The following is a 15,899-nucleotide window of genomic DNA, read 5'->3' on the forward strand; positions in this document are numbered from 1 at the left end:
AACCAAATGGGGCCGAGTGTTCACCACTGATAAGTTAGATTAGCGCTAAATGCTAACCGAGCTGGCCCTGCTACCACAAATGTGTTTTGCTCCCACTAATGGGTAATGTAGACCCGCTCTAATGTAACCTGTCGCTGATGTTAATGTAACCCTTTTAACCGCAGTGACATGGCACTCTGCATGCTGCTCAGTGCTGCTGCGCTCACAAGGTCCCCATGACAACGGGCAACATCAAAGAACTGAGAATAAGAGCACTTTGTGGTGTTGAAATGGAGGATGAATGAGAAAGTGTTTTGGTTTTTTTTTTGGTTTTTTTTTGGGGGGGGGGGCAAAGTATTGAGGAATTCCTGAGAATATTTAAAAGGCTGGGGAGAAGACACAAACACAGAGAGAGAGAGAGAGAGAGAGAGAGAGAGAGAGAGAGAGAGGGGGGCCTCCATGTGCACAATTTACTTATTTCCCTTCCTCTCACACTGGGGTAGTTTTTATAGATCTGTTTTAATTGACTTGATAGGCGATAATTTAATCAGCAGAGGCCGCGAGCTACAGGATGTGTAACATGGAGAATGGCTTCACCTGAGGAGTCACATGGGAGCGCAGGCACGAGCGGTGGACCACAGCTTAATTATTTTACATCTCCTTTTGGGAAAAAAAGTTCAATAGTTCAATACTTAAGTCAAGTCAATCATTCTAGACCTGCTGCACCACCAGGCCTCAGAGAACATTTTTATATTGAGTTTGTCGGCACATTTGGCTACTTATTGACACCCTGACATTGGACTGGGCTGTGAAAATCTGGTAGTAGCTCACCAGCAGAGAGCTGAACCAGGGAATGAAGAAAATTCTGTAGAAAAATAATTCTATCACCTCTGAGTTTGATGTTATTGTGTTACAGTCACATGCAGCGCAAGAAACGACCAACAGTAACATGAAAATAGCTACTGGTTTAAGTGAGGGACTGCATGCACACGCACAAACATGTCCATACAAAGAAACTCACACAGAAGCACAGAAAAACTGCGTGGACAAACACACAGATCCCAACTCTACGAAGGGAGGTAATGGTCTGGCCAAGTAAAACAAATGCAATCACCGTGACCTGGGTGGGAGGCAGAGTAGATGTGACGTCCTGAAATGTGCTTTACTATTCTCTCTCCCGTTTTCTATCAGTTTATCTCTCCTCCCTGTATCTCATTCGGTGTTTGTCTCTGCAGGGGTCACCCTCTCATCCCACACCACCGCCCTCCCCACACACACACACACACATACACACACACACACACACACACACACACCTTTTGTTTCCTCCTCACTAAAGGCTCTTTTTCCGCGTTTTTTTTTTTTTTTTTTTTTTTTTTTGCCTTTCCCTTCCTTTATTGTATTTTTTTTTTCTTTTCTGTCTCTGTTCCTTCTTCGCTTTCATCCCTGTGTGAAGTCTGTACTGGGACCAGCCAGTCGGTCACCTTGCTGTTATGACCACGTGCTCACCGCAGAGTGGAGATGACCCCTGAACTCCTGGGCTCTGACCTCTCTCGTTCTCCCTCCTCACAGCTCCAGCCTTATCTCACCACACAGCCTCACTTCTTTTCATCTCTGAATATTACTTCCAGCAGGGGTCAAGCGTGGGGGGGGCATGGGGGGGACATGGAGGGGCTGCAGTGAACTGGCAGCATGTGTAAAAATGTAGAAGAAGCACATAGGTTAGATTACAGTTAGATCAAAGTAGCCATGAGTAGAATTACACTTTATAATTTTGGTGGATTCTGTTTTGTTGTAATGTGGACCGGCAGACAGACAATAACAGCCAGTCTCTTTATTGAGGTATGGATAAACCAGCACAGCTTGAATTTCCTCTCAGACACTGAAACTTATCCCTTTCTTTCTCTCTCTCTCTCTCTGACACACACACACACACACACACACACACACACACACACACACACACACACAAACACACACACAAACACAGATGCAGGTAAATTGAAAGAAATTGAGAGGAAAAACTCCTCTCCCAGGCCTTCTACGTGTTTAGGCTTATTTCTTTGGGATTAATAAAAGAAAATGAAAGAAATAGCTGGAAATTAAATTAGTAAAAGTTGTAACTCTAATTAAATTGAAAGAAGGAAAACAAGGGTGAAGTATTGAAACAAGATTAAGAGTCTACAGCCATGCTAGCAGCTCTGTGAGGCTTTACTTAAGCACTGCGGCGCTTTGACCTAAATACCAACATCGGCATGCTAACACGCTCGCAGTAACAATGTTTACATGCTGATGATTAGCACGTAGTGTTTCCTCACCGTCTTACTGAAGTATGCTAGCATCTGCTGACATTTCATAATTAGCACTAAACATACAGCCGGGGATGATGGGAATGTTGTTAGTTCATAAGGTATTTGGTCATCAAACAAACTGTATAAATTTACATTTTTAACCTAAAGATAGGGCTGGATGAAACGTGGAGAGTTAACCAATGTTATTCTGAGATAGTAGGTGTCATCCTCTGGGGACCATGAATGTCTGTGCAAAGTTTCATAGGAATACGTCCAAAAGTTGTCAAGATATATTTGGACAAAAGTGGCTTTGCTGTAACTGAAATCTGCAAAAAAAATGTAGATACTGTGAGTTCATTTTGCATACCTTTTAGCATTAATGCAATTCAATACACCTATCAAAATCTGTCATGAAAATCTGATATACCGTTTGGGCTCTATTTGCGTGGCAGGCTTTGTAATTGCTGTCTCACTCCTCTTTGTTTTATCCCCGTCTCTCTCTCCTTGATTCCCATGTGAAAGGCGCGTTGTGTATGTGTCTAAATTCTGTTTTGATGTTGTCTTGCACCCAACAAAAGAGATCAATCTCAGAATTCAAACATCTCTCCAGAGTTTTGTGTTTTTACCGAGAGCTGTTAGTTCTTGTTTGCAGCTTAACTGAACCACGTAACTATGCCCCAGCTCCTCAACCTCTCTCCTCTTTTCCTCTGCCGCACTGACTGTTCAGTGTACCCAAGCTCACAGAGATAGATGGGTTCCTGTTTCAATTACCAACAGCCATTACTGTTTTTATCCATACATCCACTCGTATCGGCCCTCTGGGGCTTGAAAGTATTTCAGCACTCATAGAGATATGCCTACTATAAGGACTGCGTATCACACGCTTTAAAAATGACCATGTGCACCTACACGTGCGCACAGGCACATGCACGAATGTGTCAATGGTACTACTTTTTTTCTGTGAAGTAGGCAGTATACAGCCAGTGAGTAGTGCTAGCTTTGGGGACTTTGCTATCTCAGATGTAATTCATATTTAAATATTGTTGTGCTCCTTCTCTTCTGGTAATTGTGTTTGCACTTCCTGGTTACTCTTGGAAGTGGAGTCACTGAAGCGTTCTGTTGATAGCTCTCTGGTAATCGCTAATTACAAAGACAGGCACATACACAGGCGCAGACATTGTTCACACACACATGCTCGCGCACAAATGAGCAAACCTTGTAACAGTGTCCCTGGCTATTATTCACTGACATCCTGGCGAGTAAGTGCACTCACGCCCCTAAATGCGATTCTTCTGGAAAATAACATCTGTAAGATCACAAGTAGGTTTCTAAAGCGATCTTTAGATGCTTGGTTTGGCCCTCGCTGTCGTTAGTTTCTGCAGCACGAAGAGTTGAATTTCAGCAATGGGGTGAGGCATGAGTGGAGCAAGTGCCAACCACCAGTTGCTGAGAGTTACAACCTGTAAATCAATGTTTTAACCCTGCATTAACACAGCACAACAAAAACAACCCACAAACACAACACTGTCTGATTTCCCTCCTTAGAAGTAATGTTACAAACATATTGGCAAACACTCGACTATTTACTATTTATTTCAACTATTCAGTTCAAAGGTCACTGTGAGCTCACGAAACACAATTTTGGCCTTGTGAACGCAAAATCTCGAGAACTCTTCAAGGGAATCCCTTTAAATTTTGCACAAATGTCCACTTGCCATTACTCATTCTCTTCACACAGCAATTATGACAAAATTTCACACAAACGGTTAATATTTTATATGATTCTGCATAAACAGGGAAGTTGTGGAAGCATACAACAGTGAGGCGGTAATTGTAGTTTTCTTAATATTTGGGGCTAACACAATTTTATATCATTAACAATAAGTATATTAAACACTGGCTTCAGCATTGTGATGGCCTCTGCTCGGTTTGTCCCTGTTGATTCCTCTCAGTTTAGTTTCACAGTCTGATAAACTGCTGTTGCTAGATTTTTTATGATCTTGGATGGTGAGACTGATGCAATCTTAGATTACGTGGGTATAATCCATGACTATGACTTTACATGGAAAAAAACATTGACATCAATGCAAAACCATATTGATTTATCCTTCTTGAACCATGGTCACTTGCCAAATACTTAATAAATAATTAATTGTCTCTTTATGTGTATACAAAAAGAAATATACTAGCTAAATTATGCTTCGCTATCAGTTTGGACAAGCTGTTACCACATAATTGCCAAAGCTTACCTAGTATATTAATTTAGCACAGTGATGGATGGATGTTTCACCAGAGCTGCACAGTTGCCTGAATACAATGCAAACTCTGTGACCAATCAAAATCAAGCATTCGCTCATAGATTGGGGTAATGCAAAATATATACCACGATGCTGTGAGAAGTCAGTGCTGCGATGAAACTCTGCAAAGTGTCAAAGTTGGTCCATTCCAAGTCATAGTGTAGCAAAGTGAATGTGTGTTATGGAGAAGTGGCAGCGATCCCTCAGTGTGATTCACGGTGCGATTGGTTGTGAAGTGAGTGATGATAATGACCTTTCCTCTGTGTGCAGTGCAGTGTGAGAGTAATGCCCTTCACTTTATCAACTTATCTGTGTGTTTCTTTCTCCCATTCCCTTCTCATCACTTCACAAATGTAAATGAGGAAATGACCTATATGCCTGCCTCACAGAGCACTCTGGAAGACTAAGAAATTGGATTGTCCCATAGTCTTGCAGTTCTGGTAAGTTTTGTGTTTGGATAAAAAAAAAAAGAAAAGAAAAGAAACACTGACCATTACAATATAGCTTTGTATATGAGATTTTCATAGATAATCCAGCCAATTACCAGGTGGTGGGTAAGTGTTTTCACTTAGTCTATGGCTGAAAAGGGACAGTTTTGTGCAGTAATTCTATTGCCATCAAGCGCAGATGGTTAGTTGTTGTGTTCTCTCGAAGAGGAACACAACAGTGCTCCAACAGCAAACACTAACAGCATACACAAGAACAAAAGCGAGTTTTATGCTGCGACTTAAGCATTTAACTAGTGCATAAATAGCAATGCAGATATTGCAACTGCCGCCTTGTATTTAAATGTCCCTCATGTGAAGTCATATAGGAGCGATTGGATTTGGTGCTGAAATGCTGTCACAGCACTTTTGTTGTGTCCTTTCATTCACATAGTAAATGCAAAAGACGTCCTTTACATTGCAGCAATACAATGGTTCATTTGAGGCTTACAGTATCTCCCAGGCCCTGATGACCTAACAGTACAATGAAGACAATAAGTTACTTTAGCCTTTTCCTACTGTAGATGATAAGAGGTGGTTAACGGAGGTATTACATAGAGGTGAATGACAGGAAATGTATTGGAGGAGCTATAAGAGAAGCTATAAAGGCGGCCGTCGGGAACATTTTTCTGTCATTTTCACAGTTCAAACTTTAGATTTCAGCTCTTGGCATTGTTCCCAACTTTCCTAATAGTCAGGTTTCTATTGAAGAGATGTTCAAAACAAGGTCACTGGTGCAATTAACATGCCATTCAAAGAGAGGGCTGTATACTGTACTTCATGCTAATCTAGCTGTGAGAACCACATCCCTAATTTTTGTTCAGTTTATTTCTGTAGCCTTGGCTTCTGAATGAGTTGTTGGTCCGGTGCTGTGAGCAGACATTCACAGTTGGTACCTTTTTTTTAATTAAATCTTGTTATTAAATAGTTTTTTGCAAAAGCTCACTTTTGCCTACTCACACCACCCATACAAACTGCCTTTTATTTGGACGTTGATGACCAAAATTGCCCCCAATCAGCGAATCTTGTATAACCAAAATCGTTGTTACAATGATTAGAAATGTGAATGAGCCATTGCATGTAAATAGGTAAGGTAATGGCAGGACTCTCCATAACTCCCCTTCACTTTTTCAATAAGCGCACTTGTTAAGTAGTCAGTTTTCTGAGTGAAGTCTTATTGAGCCCCAAAAATCAGGGCCACAATCAGAGTTTGTGTCTGTGTTCAGCTGCCTTAAGGGAGAGATGAGATTATTGTAGCGCCAGTGTGTCTGATTTAATCCATGTTAAGACGTCTTTTGAGGCATATTTAACCAAACATATCTGACCCTCTGCATATTAGCATTGACACTATCTGAATCTCTTCTCTGCTGTCCTCTTATGTCATCTTTTTTTTACTCTTCCTTCTTCCTCTCCCTCTCTCTCCGTCTACCTGTCTCTCCCCTTACCTGTTGTTCCTCCCCCTCCTTATTTCTTGCTTTCCTGTGGTGACATTTGTGGGGGTGATTTTAGATGGTTGTCCCATCCCTGAAGAGCAATGTGTCATCAGAGTTACTTCCATCTGAGTGACTGGCCATGAAATGTCAGATGAGAGTACAGGTGGATGGATGGTTGAGAGTTAGAGGCCTGGAGAGACAATCCTTCACTCTGCTGAGCCCAAAAGAGCCAAGCATCATTGGTCTGTGACAGTTTCCCAATAAAAATGGAACTCTACTACCACTTATGGATATTTTTATGAGGCATCATATTTATGGCCTCCGTTGTAACACGTGTATTTTTCAAAATCGACCTCAGCTGTGGATATGAATTGTTAAATATGCTGAAATAAGTGTACTTTCTGTATTCTTAATCAGTATAGTGGCACTGAACAGTTTGATGGCGGTAGGACTGCTAAATATTATGATCATACTGTATGTCATTTATTTGAGTCGGGAGCAGCAATGACGTATTACATTGGTTTTGCTTATTGTGGTAATTCAATATTATCAAATATGAACTTTGTTGTACGAAATCATGTATTCTAAATTGATTGATTTCAAGCTAATTTTAATTGAAAACTAACAAAAAAGTTCTCGTACACGTTGTTTGCATGCAGTATGTGAAGAGGTCTGTCTGCATTGCATAGAGTTAATACAGTTAATCATCAGTTGGATCATTTTATATGTGAATTTGCATTAATACAGTATATAATGATATTTTAACTTTATAGTCAAGCTGTAGGGTTTAATTAAGGAGCACAAATGTTAAGCATGTACTTTATGACAGGTGGTGGCCTTCTTTTTCATCAAAACATTTCCCTGTAGCCTATAAAACTGCTAACAAAGCAGCCAACAGTGTAGCTGCAAAGTGTGAAGCAGGCAAATGTTGGTTTTCATCTGTGTGTGTGTGTGTGTGTGTGTGTGTGTGTGTGTGTGTGTGTGTGTGTGCACGCGCACGCGCACGCGTACGCGTGTGCAAGCAGTTGCTATGGATGGAAGTTAGAGTAGCTCTCCATGGTGCTGAAAGGTCTTAGCTTTCTCAGCAAACCAGCTGTAAACTGAAGACTGTGGTGGAGATCCTCCTCCAGGATTAAATGTAGGACAGAAAATACTTCATACACAGAATGGTTTAACAAAAGTTGTTGGTATACAATGCTTTATCAGCACTGGACAACCGGGCAGCTGTGGCTCAACAGGTAGAGCTGCTGTTTATTAATCACAGAGTTAGGAGATCGATCCTTAGCTAAGTAAGACACTGGAGCCCAAATTGCTCAGTGGTGTGTACTGATGAGTGAACCTGCACTGACATGCATCAAGACCTCGCCTGTGTGTGGGCTTGCATAGAAAACAATAGTTGTGGGTGTTTTGACATGTGACATATGCCGCCAGTATGAGTTTCCCTTAATAGCTTTCTTACTTGTGCTAGTACGACAACTTATTCAAAACCCAGTTACAAATATTCTCATGAATCTGATGGTTATTTTCTTGATTAATCAATTTTTCTTCCAGCGTCTTATTTTATCAGACCAACAGCCCAAAACCCAAAGTTACTCACTGTGCAATCATATATGACAAAGACAAAACAGCAACCGCATTGGAGAGGCTGTGACCAGAGAATGCTTGGCATTTTTCTTGAAAAATTACAGATTATAAAAATAGTCAATATATTGGGGCATCGAGTGGCGCAGTGGGTTGAGCAGGCGCCCCATATGTAGAGGCTACAGTCCTCGCTGCAGTAGGCCCCGGTTTGAATCCCGCAACGGGCCCTTTACTACATGTCATTCCCCCTCTCTCTGCCTCCCCATTTCCTGTCTCTCTCTACTATCCTGTCCAATAAAGGAACAAAAGCCCAAAAAGTATACTTAAAAAAAAAAAATATTCAATATAACTGATCAACTAATTGATTAAGCAATCAATCATTTTGGCTCTAAATGTTTTTAAAATAAGCGTTTTTTATTAGTAGATTAAAACCTAGCAGATCATTTTAGATAGTTTTAGTTCAGTTATCCACAGTCTCAGTCTCCACTTCAGTCATTTGTTTTTGTTATGAACCTGTTTCAGGTTTTCCATTATTCCTAAATAATTAATCTATTAATCATATTTGTTACATGTTTAATCTTCCTAAGGGGAACCGCACAGCTTAACATGTATGTTGTTTTTCCATTATTATCTGTCCCATGTTTTTGCTATAAATGTCTGTAGGCACACACCCCACAAACTAAATATACATGTCACACCTACAGCAGACACAACCACCTGCTCACTGAGACTGAATGTGCCGCCAGTAGGGGATCTCCGGGGGGGGGGGGGGCAGGTCAATCAACCGCAAGGAATTGTGGTCCAAACAGAATCACTTAGGCTGTATCTGAAGGGAATGGAGGAAAATTGCAGAGGAATCACAAGGGATTTGGTCTGTAAATGGAAACCCAACCCTCAACACTTCATATGCCTCCTGTCCTGCCTCCTTCTCCCTCTCTCTCTCGCTCACTCTCTCTGTCTCCCTCTCCCTCTCCCTCCCTTTTTTAATAGAAGCTTCCTATCCTGAACATATCAATAAATATGGCATTATGATCTTGCTGCACATACATAAAAGCAGTTTATGATCCACAGTGAAAAACAAATTCCAGCAGCTAATATTTGCTCTGTGACTCAGCTCAGAACAGTTAATCTCAAGCTTATTGTGCAGATGGTACCCATATGATACCCATACAATAAAAAGAATATTAGAATTTCGTTTTTTTATTTCATTTGTATAGAGAGTGTTTGTATTTGTGTCTTTTGATTATGGCCAATCCCATACTTGTTGTTTTGTCTTACACCTGGATGCTGGCTCTGGTTTATCAGTGTGAATTTAAGGGTCTGAGCTGTGCTCTCCCAACCTGACATGACATGACCTGCCATCATCACAAATCTGTGTGTGTGTCAGCCCTCAGACCATCTCTGATAAGCCCATCCATCACACATACCCTCACAAGAGCACTCAGTCCTACTCAATAACCTCCCATCTATCCTTCCTGGACTTTATTAATATAACCCGCAGAGACCTGGCCGTCCTGTGATGGGATGTGACAACCCTGACCGAGAACTGACCTGCCCACCTGACCTGTGTGTGTGTGTGTGTGTGTGTGTGTGTGTGTGTGTGTGTGTGTGTGTGTGTGTGTGTGTGTGTGTGTGTGTGTGTGTGTGTGTGTGTGTGTGTGTGTGTGTGTGTGTGTGTGTGTGTGTGTGTGTGTGTGTGTGTGTGTGTGTGTGAGTGTGTGAGAGTGAGTGAGTGAGTGAGTGAGTGAGTGAGTGAGTGAGTGCGTAAACATATATGACCTACAACAAACTCAAATACAAACTGTGTGCGAGTGTGGTTCGAGCAACACAGTGGCTGATGGAGGAAAAAAACCCATGGGTGCGCTGCATCTGCTGAGAAAATATCTCACCCTCCTGTATACTTTCTTTCACTGCTTATCCATCTTCCTCCTGTCTGAGACTTTTACTTCCACCTCCAGCTCGTTCCCCACCTTCAGGGTCGTCTCCCGAAGTCAGAAACGGCCCCAGCATTAATCCAGGCGGGAGGGAGAGAAATGACATCCAACCTCACTTATCATATGCACACACATGCACCACTTATTACAGCTTTCTCTTTTTTTTTTTAATGTGTGCAAGCCCAGCTTTATCTCTGTGCTATGTATAATGGCTCAAAGATGGTATCATCAGAGACAGACCAGCTTGACTAAATGGGAGCGGCAAATTGACTGTAGTATTAGGAGAGAAGGGCCTCTATCAGACAATCTGATAGGATCCCATTAAAGAACGCTTGCAGATGAATATGATTAGCTTTTCATTCCTCCTAATGGAAACATCTTCTGAAGAGGGGAGGAGATGAAATGTTTTGTAGTGATAGGGCCTTTGTACCACTGATGGGATTGTTATTGCCTAATTTGGGTAGAAAGGCCATTAAAGTTCTTGGAAGAAGACGATGAATGTTCTCTGTAAGTATATTCTCACTTATGGCTTTGGACCAGCGGTTCACTGTGCGTGGGCAGCGCTTTGCTTTGTTGGTGCAAAAAAAAAACCACCTTCCACTTAAATGGCTTCATATTGGGCTTATATTTGCAGAAATCTGTGACTAATGAGTATGAAGTTTCATCTCTTGTTTCATCTCCTTTTCCGAAATGAACTGGATGTTTTTTTGTGTGTGTGTTTGTGTGGTTTATGTTACCATTCTGCATTTTTTCCATCTCCAGCGGACTGTGACAGAAGTGCTTCATTAGATTCTAAAAGGACTATCATGACGACAACTTCTTAAGCAGATTATTGTTCATTTATGGAGAGCCTGCGGGGTACTGTGTGCTGAGCCGTCACATAACAACCAGTGCTGCTCTCTGTGATCTGTCAAAGTGAATTTGAGTTTGATGAGTGCTATTGAGCAACATGTTTCTGGATATCTGCAAGACTTGGAAGTACATTTCGAGTGTTGACTGAGTCGTTCTAGCTGTTTAATGTCATTACTACACAAACAGCCTCATTGTCATTTCGTTGCTGAGAAACATGCTGCTTAAACAGGATGCAAAGTAACACTGCAGCACTGACATTTTCTGAAGATTTGTGTTTTTAAATCTTTTCTAAGGCTTTGTTGTGCAAGGATTTCAATATATCTGACAGATGACTACAACTCCACATGTGCATACTGGTGTGTGTGTGTGTGAGAGTCAGTTTTTGCATATGCATGCGTGCCTGGCAGCAGTTACAGGTTGATTGACTAGATCCGTGCTCTGCCAAGTCCATAGGGGCTTGTAATATACATTACAGATGCATCAGGGGACCGATGCCAACTGCTGTTCTATCCTTGTGTCGTTAGTATCCATGTGAAAATGTGTTGTTCCATCTGTCACACACTGGCTTGTAGCATTGATGGAAGACGATTGGAAATAAGGAACCTCTAGAGAAAAAGTGCAAAAAATCACAAAAAAGTTCAAGACAGAGCATGTGTTTTTTCTTTTTTTTGTGTGTGTAGTTGGAAGTGTAAAGGTACTCATTATGCAGGAAAAACCGGCTCTGTCAGTGATACATTATTATAACATTTTAGCATTATTACTACTAATGCATTCACATGTAAGCAGCATTTTAATGCTGTAGCAGGCTGTGCTAGAGGCAATTACCCATTTTATCTGCTGCTGGGGGGTTTAATTTACTGTATAAAAACACATTGTGTTTTATATGCTCATAACAGGGTTTTGTAAAGTAATTATTGCTGCCAAATTCACATAGTGAAGTAAAAAGTATATTTACCCCTGAGCTGTAGGGGAGTAAACGTATAAAGTAGAATTAAATTTAAGTTACGTAGTAGAAAAGTAAAAAGTAGTAAAAAGAAAAAACAAAGGAAAATACAAGTAGTTGAGTAAATGTGCTTTATACCACTGATACGTGTAAATGCAAAACTCGAATCAACATTAAGTGTCCCCTTCATAAAAAGACTGTATTTGAGTGTGTGTTTTGTGTATAGTATATGTGTGTGTGGTTCCATTCGTGCATGAGTGCATATCTTAACCTCTGTAATTCAACCTATCTGTGGTGTATTCACAGCGCAGCTCACTGACACCACTGCATCTCTCAGTTTTCACTGTTTCTGACACACCACATTGCTCCCTACAGGGGTGAGTGTGACGAGGCAGAGAAGAGACAGATTCCCTCGCAACATTTTGTCGCTGTCTTCCTGGCTTTGCTTCTGCTGTGACTTTTCCTTTTTTCAGCCTCTGAGGGGCCAGCCCAAACTGCAAAATTTGCAAAAGATATCTTCACAGATGAGTGTGTCCATGAATCATTAACTCATTTGTCTCTTTACCCAAGAGAGTCTGGAATATGCACACACTGACTTGTCTGGCACTTGTACTGTGTAGTAATTGTACAGTTTGAAATGAGAATATTTTTGTAGAAATTTGTGCGGTGCAGATGTAAAACTTAGAGTGGGCAACAACAGTTTACGAACTGAAAACAAGCAACGCCATGTATCTTCGAGGATGAGTCGACTGGTTGCAGTCAGGCTGCTTTTCATATGATAAATGAATTTGATGAGTACAAAGGAAAAGTTGTTGTTAGTAATTCTGAGGAGGTAATTCTCGAGGGTGGAGGCAGATGAAAAGCTATTATTTTAACTGCAAGTTACTCACTATGAAGGACAAAAACATTTGTGTTCAAAATGCTTCTTTATCTTGATGAAAACACGAAAAATCTTTCCACAGTGTGTCTTTACATAATAATATATACGTGCTGGATGCTTAAAGGCTAATTTGTATCAGGTTTATTTGTAGTCTGACTTGGAGTCAGCTATAATAAATTCAGTGGAACTTCTTGTTTAGCTGGAAAACAAGAACAAATTACCTGCTCTTTTTATTCATGAATAAAAAATGAACACCATTAGAAATAAAGGTTGCTTTGCCAACTTAAGTCGTGCTCTTTTAACATTTGAATTTCTTCTCCTCTGTCTTCTGTCTGTTCCCTCCACTGGTGATTCCAGCAGTTCGGCTTCTTCCTTGGAAAACAAGGGATTCATAATATAGTTATTGCAATTGCGTAGTCTGTCTTTGAACCCGAGACGGGATTGCGTTTGACTTGCAAATATTTCAGATTGAATTGGGCTAAATGACTTTCGGGAAATGTCCCTAGCATTCACCATGCCCTCCTCCCTCTCTCTCTTCTTTCTAAAGGTTAATAGTATCTGCTCTCAGTGAACGAGTCAGTGGACTTCACTGTGCCATTCAGTGAGAGAGATGGTTTGGTAGTAGCCTCTCTCTTGGGGTGGGATAAAGCTCACAGGTCAAGCTTTACTCCGGTGGGGATGAACATGTGCTTCATGGAGAAGCCTGAAAAAAAAAAAAAAGATGAAAGCGTTGTGCAGGGAGAATGAATGGGTAGCAAGCTGAACTAGTTGAGTGTGTGTGTGTGTGTGTGTGTGTGTGTGTGTGTGTGTGTGTGTGTGTGTGTGTGTGTGTGTGTGTGTGTGTGTGTCTTTCTGTTTGTGTGACATGAATGACCTTCAGTTGGCTGTGTGTGGCTAAAAGGTTGGGCTACCACAGATTTTATTAAATGCATAATAGGATGATCCACTAAACGTATTCTCTCTCTCTCTCTCTCCCTCCCTCTCCCTCCCTCCATGTCACCTCTCGCAGGTACGGAGACATGGTTCCTAAGACGATTGCAGGGAAGATCTTTGGTTCAATCTGCTCTCTGAGCGGGGTGCTGGTAATTGCCCTGCCTGTCCCTGTCATCGTGTCCAACTTTAGCCGCATCTATCACCAGAACCAGAGAGCAGACAAGCGGCGGGCGCAGAAGGTACAGGTGAACACAGTTTTATTTCCCTTCACCTGGGCCTCAGAGGGTTGGACCTCCAGACCTCCAGCCCAGAGGGGAGCTCTGACGTTTTTCTCCCCCAGAGGAAGGGACTGCACAGGGTTCAGATCCTCCCTAAGACTAATGATGATGTGTGTATAATGCATATTCACTTAAAGTATATTCACATTAACAGGAGGTGTGTGATACATATTCAGTGAGTATCACCACATTTTAATGGCCCTCGCCCCTTGACATGCATACCTAAACCCTTACTTTTACCACCACACTGCATAAATCCTTGAGTTTTAGAGGAATATTTCCCCCTTTCCCAGAGTGAGACAACACTGATGTCCTCCTTACGACGTCTCTTAAAGTATAATTTGCTAGGTTAGCCTAGCGTGGCTGAATGCCTGAGCTGCAGTGGGATCAAGAGGCAGCTCGTTCCCAACGTAAGAAAATTCACTATGAAATTTCTCCAGATATTGATGGATGATCTAAATTAGTAACATGTTGTTATACACACACACTCTCTCACACACACACGCACACACACACACACACACACACACACACACAAATAAATGTATCCCTCCATTTTTCCGTCTGTCCGTTCGTTCGTTCCATTCTCGGGAATGCAATATCTCAGTAATGCCTTGAGGGAATTTTATTACATCTGGTACTAACGTTCACCTGGACTCAAGGATGAACCGATTAGATCATGTTGGTCAAAGGTCAAAGGGCAAGGTCACTGTGACTTAACAAATCAATTCAACACAAATGTCTAATAGGATAAAATGATGGAAGTGATGACATTTTGGAGTCGTCCGAGGTCAACTTCACTGTGAAATCATAATGTTCTGCAGAAACATTTCTGGCCATTATTCAGTGCTGTAGCTCAGATTGTGAATATATTTCCTGCAACTTGACTGGTTGGCGGAGACATACAACTGCAATAATTGTAGTTGTTGATAAAACATCATTTGTAATGGTTTTGTAAGTTGTTACTAATGACTTAATGTTAATAAATAATCAACTATTGCTTAGAGATAATTTTAAATAAATTATTAATTGGTTTATTAACCATTAACAATATATGTACCTTGGGGCGTCGAGTAGCTCAGTTGGATGAGCATCCGCCCCATGTGTAGAGGCTACAGTCCTCGCTGCAGTTGGTCCCGCATCGGACAGCCCTTACCTGCATGTCATTCCCCCTCTCTCTGCCTCCCCATTTCCTGTCTCTCTCTACTGCACTATCAATAAAGGCACAAAAAGCCCCATAAATTTAATAAAAAAAAAAAAACAATATATATACCATACCATTAACATTATACATATACATATTGTCCCAATCAGCTTCTTACTGTGAGTAATGAAGTTTTACATAAACACAAAATTTCAGCCACAGATAAAAGTAGTTTTGGTTATTTCATAGCAACATTTGTATCAAAACATGATTTAAATGGCGGGTGCACAGTCTTAAAGTCACAGATTAGCAGATTGTATTTCTATTAAGATGCATGACCCGAGCTGAACTAAGTGTTCTGCTCTGACTTTTTGAAGGAATCATATTATGTAAAATATCAAATTCCTCCAAACCAAAGTATCCCGTAACTCCACAACCTGTTGTCATGACTCCAATCTTTGCCTTCAGAAACATTCAAACTCATCAGCATTTCCCCTCTTCGCATGATTTTCATTGTTGATCTGTTCTTATGAGGAGAGTTTATCCTTGTATCGTAATAATAAAAAAACACATAGGCACAAATTCATAAATGGATTATGTAAACTTGTTCTTAAACTTCAGAAGGATTAAAGATCCTTTCTTCCTTCGGGTAAATAGCCCACACTTTAGACCTTTAAAGAATCATGTTGTGCTGTGTCCATGAGCCAAAGTGGGTAGCAGCATCAGCTGGTGCACATTACGAAACTGGGCTGGTAATCATAGTTTGAGGGCAAGCCTGACAGTTTTTGTTCTCCTGAGATAGATAGTAGTGTGTTTGTTTGGATCTGGCAGACATGCACACACTGACACATATTTTCAGAGTCCATTCC

The 15,899-nt window shown here is 41.1% G+C and overlaps 1 protein-coding gene across 4 annotated transcripts in view; it reads left to right on the forward strand.

The window, feature by feature from the left end:
- The window catches only part of kcnd3 (potassium voltage-gated channel, Shal-related subfamily, member 3), a 98,031-nt gene that overhangs the window by 63,803 nt on the left and 18,329 nt on the right, over positions 1-15,899 (forward strand). For all 4 annotated transcript variants that reach the window (XM_056384083.1, XM_056384082.1, XM_056384081.1 and 1 more), the window contains one exon: positions 13,685-13,853. In XM_056384083.1, the coding sequence (XP_056240058.1) occupies positions 13,685-13,853 (169 nt within the window). The remainder of the gene's footprint in view (positions 1-13,684; positions 13,854-15,899) is intronic.

This window comes from Seriola aureovittata, chromosome 9 (assembly GCF_021018895.1).
Source record: "Seriola aureovittata isolate HTS-2021-v1 ecotype China chromosome 9, ASM2101889v1, whole genome shotgun sequence".
Lineage (NCBI taxonomy): Eukaryota > Metazoa > Chordata > Actinopteri > Carangiformes > Carangidae > Seriola > Seriola aureovittata.